At 35.8% G+C, this 13556-nt stretch overlaps 1 protein-coding gene across 1 annotated transcript in view; it reads left to right on the forward strand.

The window, feature by feature from the left end:
- The first annotated feature begins 297 nt into the window (after nucleotides 1-297).
- Nucleotides 298-13556, forward strand: part of LOC132546980 (polyamine-transporting ATPase 13A3-like) — a 42417-nt gene continuing 29158 nt past the window's right edge. Inside the window, exons 1-3 of the mRNA XM_060210716.1 lie at nucleotides 298-313; nucleotides 6187-6272; nucleotides 7386-7553. Coding sequence (XP_060066699.1) covers nucleotides 298-313; nucleotides 6187-6272; nucleotides 7386-7553 — 270 coding nt within the window. The remainder of the gene's footprint in view (nucleotides 314-6186; nucleotides 6273-7385; nucleotides 7554-13556) is intronic.

The following is a 13556-nucleotide window of genomic DNA, read 5'->3' on the forward strand; positions in this document are numbered from 1 at the left end:
AGACTTACAAGATCATTTAGAAAGAGAAGTTATTAGACATAATTTAAATACACACAGATCAAAATATTGACTAGGAAAGTCGAATACAAAGTAAAATAAAGCATAAATAGTACAATTTGGTATATTGTTGATTCGTTTCTTTCACATTTTGAGTTATATAAAAACTCTATTATTTTCTCGCTAGACACATGTGGTACAGACAGCGACTACATGCTTAATAAGATTTGGCTCTACTATCTGTGTTCCCTTTGTGAATTATGGGTTAATTTGATAGATTCGTACTGGAGTTGAAGGAAAATGATCTGCAGGAAAGGTATGTTTTTTAATTTTTATCCACAAGTTTGTAATATAACACCATAACTGAAGGTTTTGATTTGTTTACCTACCTTATTTCCTGTAATTGTTACTTGTATCTCCAAATATGTACTTTATGTGGTTGTGATTCGAATGTCCCTGTTTCATAGTTTTCTTAATTGCCAAATAAAAGTACTGCAATGATATCGACATGTCATATAAATATATACAAAACATCAAGGAAAATAAGTCTTACCACTAGGGTGACAATAAAACTTGGTGGGGAGTGACCAAGAATAAACTGGGTTACATTGTAAAGCACAGACATTACCCATAGTATATATCAACTTTAAACTTTCAAATAAGATTTCATCACATGAAGGTTACTCGTAGATCAGGTTATGGCTTTTAATGGAAAGTTGAGACTGTCTAGCTTTTGTGAGATCTAGATTTCTACAGCTGTTATTTGTACTAACAACTGATTTCACACATAAATAGAAAATAAACCAACAGCATTTTAAAGTTCATTTCACTATATATATATATATACAATATATGATTTTTTAAACCTAGGGATTTGTTGTGGGATAAGATACTGTATTATTTTTAAGGCAAATTTCATAGTTTCAGCTGTCAGATAACTTTCAATGAATGGTAGGTAACACATGACTGTGAGGTAACCAGTGAGTGACTGTAAGATAACCAGTGAGTGACTGTAAGGTAACCAGTGAGTGACTGTAAGATAACCAGTGAGTGACTATAAGGTAACGAGTGAGTGACTGTTAGGTAACCATTGAGTGACTGTGGGGTAACCAGTGAGTGACTGTTAGGTAACCACTGAGTGACTGTGAGGTAACCAGTGAGTGACTGTTAGGTAACCAGTGAGTGACTGTGAGGTAACCAGTGAGTGACTGTGAGGTAACCAGTGATTGTAAGATAACCAGTGACTGTAAGGTAACCAATGATTGTAAGGTAACCAGTGACTGTAAGGTAACCAATGATTGTAAGGTAACCAGTGATTGTAAGGATTGTAAGGTAAACTGTGACAGTAAGGTAACCAGTGATTGTAAGGTTAACTGTGACTGCAAGGTAACCAGTCACTGTCAGGTTAACTGTGAATGTGATGTTACCAGTGATTGTAATGTAACCAGTGACTGTAAGGTAATCAGTGCTGTAAGGTAACCAGTGATTGTAAGGATTGTAAGGTAAACTTTGACTGTAATGTAACCAGTGATTGTAAGGTAAACTTTGACTGTAAGGTAACCAGTGACTGTAAGGTAAACTGTGACTGTAAGGTAACCAGTGACTGTAAGGTAAACTTTGACTGTAAGGTAACCAGTGACTGTAAGGTAACCAGTGACTCTAAGGTAAACTGTGACTGTAAGGTAACCAATGACTGTAAGGTAACCAGTGATTTTAAGGTAACCAGTGATTGTAAGGTAACCAGTGATTGTAAGGTAACCAGTGACTGTAAGGTAACCAGTGACTGTAAGGTAACCAGTGATTTTAAGGTAACCAGTGACTGTAAGGTAACCAATGATTGTAAGGTAACCAGTGATTGTAAGGTTAACTGTGACTGTAAGGTAACCAGTCACTGTAAGGTTAACTGTGAATGTGATGTAACCAGTGATTGTAATGTAACCAGTGATTGTAAGGTAACCAGTCACTGTAAGGTAAACTGTGATTGTAAGGTAACCAGTCACTGTAAGGTAACCAGTCACTGTAAGGTAACCAGTCACTGTAAGATAATCAGTGATTGTAAGGTAACCAGTGATTGTAAGGTAAACTGTGACTGTGAGGTAACCAGTGATTGTAAGGTAACCAGTGACTGTAAGGTAACCAGTGATTTTAAGGTAACCAGTGACTGTAAGGTAAACTGTGACTGTAAGGTAAACAGTGATTGTAAGGTGACCAGTGACTGTAAGGTAAACAGTGATTGTAAGGTGACCAGTGACTGTAGGGTAACCAGTGACTGTAAGGTATCCATTGACTGTAAGGTGACCAGTGATTTTAAGGTAACCAGTGACTGTAAGGTAACCAATGATTGTAAGGTAACCAGTGATTGTAAGGTTAACTGTGATTGTAAGGTAACCAGTCACTGTAAGGTTAACTGTGAATGTGATGTAACCAGTGATTGTAAGGTATTGTAAGGTAACCAGTGACTGTAAGGTAAACTGTTATTGTAAGGTAACCAGTCACTGTAAGGTAACCAGTCACTGTAAGATAATCAGTGATTGTAAGGTAACCAGTGATTGTAAGGTAAACTGTGACTGTAAGGTAACCAGTGATTGTAAGGTAACCAGTGACTGTAAGGTAACCAGTGATTTTAAGGTAACCAGTGACTGTAAGGTAAACTGTGACTGTAAGGTAAACAGTGATTGTAAGGTGACCAGTGACTGTAAGGTAAACAGTGATTGTAAGGTGACCAGTGACTGTAGGGTAACCAGTGACTGTAAGGTATCCAATCACTGTAAGGTAACCAGCCACTGTAAGGTTAACTGTGACTGTAAGGTAACCAGTGATTGTAAGGTAACTATTGACTGTAAGGTAACCAGTGACTGTAAAGTTAACTGTGACTGTAAGGTAAACTGTGACTGTAAGGTAACCAGTGATTGTAAGGTTAACTGTGACTGTAAGGTAACCAGTGATTGTAAGGTAAACTATGACTGTAAGGTGATCAGTGACTGTAAGGTAACCAGTGACTGTAAGGTAACCAGTGACTGTAATGTAAACTGTGACTGTAATGTAACCAGTCACTGTAAGGTAACCAGTGACTGTAAGGTAAACAGTGATTGTAATGTAACCAGTGACTGTAAGGTAAACTGTGACTGTAAGGTAACCAGTGATTGTAAGGTGACTGTCATTAAGCCAGTAAGAGTAAAGGAGTGCACATTTTTCACATGTTGCCAAAAGAATCCTCCTGATAAGATGGTAGATGTGATGCTATGTTCTTGAAATGGAACACTGATTATAGATCAAAAGACCTCTAGTGAAATCTTGTTCACAGGTATATATTATGTGGGTCACGTACACAATGTATCCTTATCTATTGCTACTCTACATTTTGTAAACAATGTTGGTTCAGCTCCATACTGTAACAGTTTGTGTTTCTCAGAATTATTTTCTGCTGGTATCTTGTGTTCTTGGACCCGGTACTTTGCCTTAGAGTGGATGTCATATAACTTAATCCCATATGTTGTTCAGAAAGTAACCAACCATTGCAAGCTAAAGAAGACCTTGTGGTATAGGGTACTTGTTGAGATCAATTACATATAAAAGTCAAAACTCTGACATAATTAGGAGTATAAAAACATTAATATCGTGATAAATGTCTGTAGTTGTTTTACATGTAAACCAGCTATCATAATCCTAACTCTGTCCATCATCTACTGTCCGCTATGCATGAATTTTTACATTTTAAACTTCTTCTAAAGTTCCACTAGTGGGATTGAGCTGCAACTTGTATGAAATGATCCTGAGATGGTCCTGACCAAGTGTTACTATTTTTTGGGTCTATCCAAGATGGCAGCCATCTTGAAAAAAATACTTCTTCTCCTGTTGCACTGGTGCCATTGAGATAAAAGTTAGTGGGAATGTTAAGGAAAGGTAACCAACAAAGTGTTGTTATTTTTCGCCATTTTCAAAACTTTGACATGGCAGCCATGGAGGCCATTTTGTAACATGATTGAGCAATCATGGTTTCCCTGTGCAACACTTTTTTTCAAACTTCTTCTCAGGTTTCATCAATGGGATTGTGCAACTGCTTTTCATGAACAGAACCTACCATTTATGAGTTTCTGATATTTACAAGGAATGTCCAAAATTTGATCTGAATCATATTTGGGTAGAAGGGAATCAATGTTGGATCTCGATAAACGGTAAATCTCTGCCCCCTTAGATGGGAAGGGCGGGGCCCAATAGGGGAAATGAAGCAAATTATTTAAAATCCTACTTCTTCAGTAGGAATGATTTGATTTTGTCTAAATTTGGTGTGATTTTTTGTTTAGATGACGGGGAAACAATTTTGTATAAACTGTGGATCTTGGCCCCCTTGGGTCTCATGGTGACCTATTGCAATCTTGTCATGTGTCTATAAAAAATTTAACTTTTTTAATTTCTTTTCAAAACCCTGTAACCAATTTAAATGAAATTTCGCGGAAACCTTCCCTGGCCTTAGACAAACCAAAATAATGAATTGTACAGTCCCCCCTTGCAGGGGCCTGAAGGGCTTGGCCAAAAAGGGTCCAATTAACTCAGATTTCAAAAAAACTCTTCCTCAACACCCATTGATGGCATAATCAAACAATCTTCATAGATGGGAGCATCTTAAGGTGCTTTGCCAAAATTTTGAATTTCATGGCCCCAGGGTCTCACATTTCCCCATGGGGAAGGGGGATAAATTTTACTATAGTTTATATAGGCAAAATAGATTTTCGAGCATAATTTGTTTCCTTTCCATTAGAAATATTTCAAACTTGGTTAGAAGTATGAGAAAGGGATGATGCCCTGATGGTATGCATATGTAGATCCTGACTGACCCCCAGGGGCTGATGGACAGGATCAAAGAGGGTCAGATTTCTAAAGTCTTCTTCTCAAAACGCAAGTATGGTGGAATCAAATGCTCTTCATGGATGGAAGCATCTTAAGGTGCTTTAATTACTGAAATGGGTCTCATATTTCTTTCTGTTAAGGAGGTTAACTTTACTGTAATTATTCATAGAAAAATGCATATTTTAGCATAACATTGTTTATTTCCCACTGGAAATAACTTTGTAAGAATTATTAGTGTAGAATGACAGTTTTAATGGTATGCATGTATTGACATTGGCTTACTATCATTAATGTCACAATTGTTTTAATGACACTTGAAAGCTACTTACCCTTTAACCTTTATAATCAATATTGCTCATCTCATATGACCATCAAGGCAGCTAGGTCTCTAATTTAAAATCATACTTTTCCTTTAAGAATGATTGGATTTTGCCCAAATGTGGTCAGAAGTGTATTTGGGTAAAGGGAAATCAATTTTGTATAAGCGGTCAGTCTCTGCCTCTTGGGATGGGGAGATGGGGTCCAATAGGTGTAATAAACCAAATTCTTTAAAATCCTACTCCTGTAGGAACAATTAGACTTTGTCCAGATATGAGAGGGGGAAGGGCTTAATATGAGAAATAGAGAAATTATGTAAAGTCCTACTCCTCATGTAGGAATAATTTGGATCTTGTCAAAATTTGGTTTGAATCATGTTAAGGTGAAGTAAAATCAAATTTGTATAGGCAGTGGGTCTATGCCCCCTTGGGCAAATGGGGCAAGGCCTAATAGAGCAAATTATTTTAAATCCTGCTTCTCCAGTAGGAATAATTTAATTTTGTCTCAATATGGTAAGAAGGATGGCTGGGTAAAGGAATCCCTCTAGTGTGGGAGGGGCAGCTCCCATTGGGAAATAAATACTTGGCTTTTAAGATTCATGTGAGCTATACCGGCCCTATTGGCCTCTTGTTATCCTGCAGAATGCTCTGCATCTTTTACTTGTTTCTTGTCATCAGAATTATGAATAAAGATTTTTTTTCGTGTGTCTTCTGCCAGTATTGACTGTTACTAAAATTTTAGCTTCATCCAAATTTTGTCGTAACTGTAGCATATCTGATTCTTGACCAGATAGAATATAGGATAGGATAGAATATGTTGACCTTTTGACCCTTGCTAAAATACTTGAGTTATTTTCTTCCATTCTATACTTATTTACCACTTCCTTTATTCCTTTATTTCAATCCATCATGTATAGCCCCTTTAAGTGCCTTTGATATTTTGTGTAACATACAGTGTATGATAATGTTTTGGATTTTTTAGGTGTAGAATATATGATAACGATTAAGATGTTGATATTAACAGGAGAAAAGAGTGGTGTCTATGTCACAGGCCCGCCTGCCATGGATCCAAACAAGGAGTATGTCAATCCTGGCACAGAGGATCAAATGGTGAGAATTTTACTGTTAATGAAAGAAGCAAGGTTTTTTTTTTAATCTTATCCCCCGCTGAACGCATTTGCGGGGAATATTTATTCGGACTCTGTCCGTCAGTGTGTGTGTCTCCACCTGTTCAGTTCAGCTCCACAAAACATTCTGTAGATGTATATATATTAGTTTAGTGTCCTAGTTGTGCCTTTTGCTATTGATGACATTTCATTTTTATATTTTTTCTTTAGCTATGGAAAAATAGTCAAAAGACACTAAATTAGTGTTTTTCTTTCCAGGATACAACTTTGAAACCATTCCTCTCAACTTCACAAAACTTTCTGTATTTATATATATTAGGTTAGTGCCCTAGTTGTGCCTTTTGCAATCTATAGCATTTCATTTTTTATATTTTTTCTGTTACCAAGGGAACATAGTCAAAAAACACAAAAGTTAATGTTAACTTTCCTTTCAGTGCTACAACTTCAAAACCATTCCCCTCAACTCCACAAAACTTTCTGTATTTAGCACCCTAGTTATTGTTTTCCAGTTATCATGGAACATATAATCCTCATCACAAATTTCAGCTTTTCTGGACCAGTGCTTTGAAACCATTCAAGATAATAGCTCAAAACTTTTTACACTTATTAAGCTGGTAGCATCTTTTGCTATTGGGAAATTCTCTATTTGAAAACTTTTTCTGTTACCATGGAAACAGATAGGCAAATCAAAAAGTTTAGTTTTCAAGGTAATTATCTAATACTCAAAACTGGTTACAGGTATCAATCTAGTACTCTAGTAGAAGTTCTCCATTTCAATATTTTGTATGGAACAATTAAAGATAATAGATAGAAATTAAACTTGTTGTAGTATTAACATATATATATACAAATGTATATGATTGTGTGTCTTTCTATTAAATGGTAGGACATGGGGGATAATGTCACACTTCGCATTATCTTGTTGTATTGTTTCTTTTAACACATGTGCACATATTTATTGGTATGAAACATGCCAGTTTGTATTACATTGACAAGCTGGCTTTAAGATTTCACTTTTCTCTTTGTGGTGTACTTATTTAGAGAGTGGTTTGATGGCTACTGACTTTGTAAACTGAATCTGTTTTTCATATTGCAGGCTATAGAAGGATATAAACTAAACAAATGGAAGCGAGCCTTTACCTACTTAGCATGCGTGGTAACAGGTGGATTCCTACGACTTGTGTTCTATTGGTGTCCACACTGGCTGCTGCGATGGACACACTCAACCTGCCCTCTAGGAGAGGCAGAGTCCATACTCCTCTTAGTAAGTACAGAAAAGTCAGTTGTCTCCCCTTGTTAAATCTATCACCCTGCCCTCTAGGAGAGGCAGAGTCCATACTCCTCTTAGTAAGTACAGAAAAGTCAGTTGTCTCCCCTTGTTAAATCTATCACCCTGCCCCCTAGGAGGGGCAGAGTCCATACTCCTCTTAGTAAATACAGAAAAGTGAGTTGTCTACCTTGGCTAACTCTATCAGCCTGCCCCCTAGGAAAGGCAGAGTCCATACTCCTCTTAGTAAGTGCAAAAAGTGAGTTGTCTCCCCTTGTTTACTCTGTCACCCTGCCCCCTAGGAGACGCAGAGTCCATACTCCTCTTAGAAAGTACAGAAAAGTGAGTTGTCTACCTTGGTTAACTCTGTCACCCTGCCCCCTAGGAGATACAGATCCTATACTTATCTGTGTAAAGTATGAATCAAAATTAAGGGAATCTCCCGATTTCAGAGATCCCACAAGGTAAGTCATAAGTAACCTTGCTATGTTTGTCAAATTGGTAAGGCTGACCACCCGGCCACATAATCAAGGCCTAGCTAGGTGATTACACTACCCAATTATCTAATTAGTGTCACCCACTTCCAGTTAATCTTAGTTGACCGCTACGCTTATGAGCACACTTGTACATGGCTGTTTCCGGTAGCACGACCAACCCTATTTTTTACCCCCGACCCTAAATTTCACAGGGTTATCAAAAACTTAAATCGGAAATTCTGGAAATTGGGGTCTTTTACGGTACTGATTCCCAGTTTTATTCGAATAGATCGCTCTCCAATGTGGAATGTGTAATGGATTCAGATGTGTATGAAGTAACACCAAACATGACGATCGGCGATGTTAAAAATATGGCAAAACATTTATGTTTAAAACGCACGGAGACCTCATCAGATTGTAAATATGATTAACACGGCAGTCAAGGCAGCAACAAAGAAAACTGTCAGTGCCTTCCAACTGCTTATGGCAGGTGGGCGACAGTTTGAGATTTTTCATAGTGCTCTGTACTAGCTGTTCTGCAATCAATATAAAGTTGTCAGTCTACATCTGCACTAAAATTTATACAACATGATATTTAGTTGCATACATGGAAACATGATATTTAGTTTACATACATTAATACACTAGTATCAATGGTATATGAAACACATACAAAAGGAAGCACATTTTCACTGTAGCTAATACCTTTTCTGGTAGCCTAATGCATTATTATTTTCTTATATTGTGCAAAGTTTCTGTTCATATATCAAAAGGATTTCTGTCAAAATCAGTATTTCCTTTAAACTGTTAGAAACCAAATAAATGTGGCATTAAGATATTTTCTGAAGTTAGAAGTATTATTACAAATGTAAGTATCTAGAAGAGTTACATTAAGCTACTTGCCTTCTTAAATTTACATACTTATATTTTTTGGCCTTAACAGAAGACTATTGGTCAGGATTCAGGACAGGGTCTAAGTAATGGTTGATAAAGATGAGGTCATTATTTAGATAATTACGTAGTTATTACCATGTTTATACTACCTATTCGGTCAAATAACAAATTGAACAAGAAAATGGTTTGAAATCTTTATGATGTAAAAATGTGCAAGTATTCCTCAATCAATACCAATAATTTAACCACATCAGTCCTTAAAAGAACTATTAAGTTGGCATCATGTTTGGTTCTCCCAGTAAAGGTGATGATGGCTAAACAGGAAATAGCTACACTTATGAATGGATCCAGACCAAATTCCTGGATTTCTATACGTCTTCAGTTCTAAAATACATATCGCAGTAAAGGCAAAAATTCAAATATCATGGACCATTAGATCTAGATTGAATTTCTATAGACAAATTTATTTCATTTATCTTTGTTTCTTTGCCTTTTTCTCTAACATTTAAGTGAAATGAGATGATTGATATTATCTTTTCCATATGTCAATTAAACAAATTCTTTCAAAAGCATCATATTTGGAAATATATGTCCTTACTTACTACTAAACAGATAACCATAAATGTTAATATCTGATATATTGGGCGAGTTCAATGAAAGAATTACAATGAATGAATTCCAACTGGATCCTTACTTATGAAAACCCCCTAGATATTTTGTTCGTTGTTATAGTATAGCAAAGTATTTACTTTGTTACATATCCATTAATGAATTTTTCCTTTTGGACAAAATGTCACGACGCACAAGGTATTGTCGTGAGTCATAAATGTTATTCACGCCCTTTTGTCAACTCCATAATTTTGAAAAGTTGGCAGGTATGCATTTGCCCTGATCCGTAAACATTCTGAATAGCTGAGATAAATTAAATATATTCATGTGTAAACACGCTGATATACTAAGGATTCCTGTCACCTCAGAGAGATTGTCGTATGAGGCAGAATTCTGTGTCATAAAAATGTTACATCCGCTCCTTTTCAGTATATCTCCAAACCTAGTTGATGAAACATCTATTATATCAATTGAAAATCTTTCAAACAAGGACATAACTGCCAAAACATTTTGTTATTATGAAATATTTACATCTAATTTATATTTTAGGTTTCACTTTTTTTTTTGTTTCTGTAGTCAGTAGAAAGTGTTTTCACAAGCAAAGATAAATATTAACATATCTGTTTTGTCAGTGTTATGACACAAAGTGAATGGACTAAGATTGATAGGATTGATGAAATGAACTTACTCTTCAGAAATTAATATCAATTTACATTTAACAGTATACCAGACGTGAATATTAATCACAACATATGCATACAATGCCAATCAGAGCATATTTTATTCTGTTCACTGGTTTTACCTGTTTCAGAGGTTTCAGTAAGACAATTTTTCTCAAAATTTTCTCCGTGAAGTTGTTTCGGTGTGGACAACTCTAACTATTAACTGTGATATAATGGACGATGAAATAGGGATCATTTTACACTATCACTTTCACTGTATTAGATCTTCAGGTGATATTTGCATTACATAATTGAGTGACATCACAAATTGCTATTCTGGTATATATATATATATCAATATTTTGGTTTTACACCAACAACTGGCTGTAGGGGGATAATGTCATGCTTTGCCGCTCCATCATAAAACTAGTCCTAAAAGCTGGAGGATGTTAGAAACATTGAACAAAAGATATCAGGTGTCTATCCTGATAAATACATGCTTAGTGAGTTGGGTCATTTTAGTTTGAGTATGTATAAAATCAGCTCAATGAAGATGGTTAACACTGATGATTTATTCGTTGTACGTACCATTTGGGACCAGTAAGTAATGCTCACGTTTCGTGAAATTTCAGACCCAGACTACTCGACTTTTTTAAAAGGGGCTCAAGTTTACCTTCAACATAGAAAATGCCTTGTGTATTGTCTAGTCTATTGTTGAACAACTTATTCAGTCTCTCAGATCCTCATCAGGGTATGCAGTGAAGTTTGCATCTTCGGTGGATATTCTGTTTGTATGACCGAGTTTAAGGGCTTTAGGTGTTGAATTGGGAATAAGTCATTAAATTTAAAAAAAATATGTTTATGTTGATTGAATCAGGAATAAATTGCTAAATAGACATTGTTAAATTAAGATTGTCAAGTCATTTTCTGTTTCATCTCTTTCTCATTACATCCTATCTGTCTTCAGACAAACTTCAGTTAAGCATGCATGTTTGTCATACTTTACATAAGGATAGTCTTTGTACACACATTGTATTTGAGTAGGTTCCTTAGATAAATAAGTCACTGTTTATATTAAAAAAAAAACAGAATTTATCTAGCATTAATGATTTTTTGGCAGTTTAATTTTACACTAATAAAATGTCAGTAGCCGTAGTTAGCACTCTTCATGGATGAAGTAATTTTTTTTAAGCACATTCTGTTTTATGTGTAATTGCTGAAATTGACATTTTATTGGGTATGTACTATTTATCTGCTTCACAATCTTAGGTGACAGAACAAAAATGAAATGATCTACTATTCTCAGTGTTAGATATACCTTAATTAACAATAATACATTGCTTCACAACTAATGATGGCAATCGTTGATTATTACTGACTGTCCAAGCTTTCAAGGCATCCAGTTATACAAATATCTCTGAGTAGCCTTACATAACAAATTATACTTGATCCCTGAACTCATAAATCATCTTGGTATTTTTGGCATCATTTGTTTAAATCACTGATTTCAATACACAGATTTAGACGTCTTTAGATCCTGTTCTGATCCTGATTGCAGGTTTTTCGTCTGGACTAATTGATATCAAATCATATTTTATGTTGTACATTTGTTGGTTTTAACTTACAACTTAATGAGAAACACAAAACAAGACACAGCTGTTATGTCTGTACATGTTTCTCACATTTAAACCAATAATTGTTTTTTTAAATAAGTTATTAATAATTCATGAGATTAAACTGATGTGCAGTTACACTTTTGATTTGATATCAAAGTGGGTGTCATATATGGTGTGATGGATCCAGATTAAATAAACCCTAAGGTCAGACAGAATGGGCGGTTGGTAAAAGGGATATCTGATCACTCTAAATAAACCCTAAGGTCTGACAGAATGGACGGTTTGTAAAAGGGATATCTGATCACTCTCTAAATAAACCCTAAGGTCAGACAGAATGGGCGGTTGGTAAAAGGGATATCTGATCACTCTAAATAAACCCTAAGATCTGACAGAATGGGCGGTTGGTAAAAGGGATATCTGATCACTCTAAATAAACCCTAAGGTCAGACAGAATCGGTTGGTAAAAGGGATCACTCTAAATAAATATCAGACAGAATGGATCACTCTCTAAATAAACCCTAAGGTCAGACAGAATGGACGGTTGGTAAAAGGGATATCTGATCACTCTCTAAATAAACCCTAAGGTCGGTTGGTAAAAGGGATAGACTAAATAAACCCTAATGAACGGTTGGTAAAAGGGATATCTGATCACTCTCTAAATAAACCCTAAGGTCTGACAGAATGGACGGTTGGTAAAAGGGATATCTGATCACTCTAAATAAACCCTAAGGTCAGACAGAATGGGCGGTTGGTAAAAGGGATATCTGATCACTCTCTAAATAAACCCTAAGGTCTGACAGAATGGACGGTTGGTAAAAGGGATATCTGATCACTCTCTAAATAAACCCTAAGGTCTGACAGAATGGACGGTTGGTAAAAGGGATATCTGATCACTCTCTAAATAAACCCTAAGGTCAGACAGAATGGGCGGTTTGTAAAAGGGATATCTGATCACTCTCTAAATAAACCCTAAGGTCAGACAGAATGGACGGTTGGTAAAAGGGATATCTGATCACTCTCTAAATAAACCCTAAGGTCTGACAGAATGGACGGTTGGTAAAAGGGATATCTGATCACTCTCTAAATAAACCCTAAGGTCTGACAGAATGGACGGTTGGTAAAAGGGATATCTGATCACTCTCTAAATAAACCCTAAGGTCTGACAGAATGGGCGGTTGGTAAAAGGTATGTCTAATTACTTTTGTACTCTCTAAATTGTTCTGGTCATGCTCTTGTGTCATTTTGCAGCTAGTGTTTCCAGTAAACCAATGATATTCTCAGTTATTAATTTTGACAATTTAATCCTCCTAGATTATTTCAGAGCGTTATATTGTTATGACTAAATTCATGCCTGTTAATTGTCATAGCTGTTTGATGTGTGAATATTGAGAAAACAAAAGACTGTTTGTTTACTGCATTCTTTTTAAATTCTTAATTCTTAAGAAGTACTGAATAGATATTTGTCAAATTTCATATGTAACTTCCCTTTGATCTCTCCTTGTGCTCGTTTGATTTTGGGACTGATCAGAAGAAACAAAATGACTTCCAGGTGGCCATTTTGGATTTCACAGGTAAAGATTATCATCACTATTTCTGGAAAGGAATGCTTAAATGTCTTCTCATAAAGAGCAAAAACAGAGAAGAGAAAAGAAGGGAAAAGATCCAACTTCCAATGAGCATATAACGATCAAACAAAGGTGTACAATACAACTGACGTTAAGATAGGTAGTTCTGTTGGTATAG

The sequence above is a fragment of the Ylistrum balloti genome, unplaced genomic scaffold (assembly GCF_031769215.1).
Source record: "Ylistrum balloti isolate Yb309-2 unplaced genomic scaffold, AGI_CSIRO_Ybal_v1 Utg369926, whole genome shotgun sequence".
In the NCBI taxonomy this organism is placed as follows: Eukaryota; Metazoa; Mollusca; class Bivalvia; order Pectinida; family Pectinidae; genus Ylistrum; species Ylistrum balloti.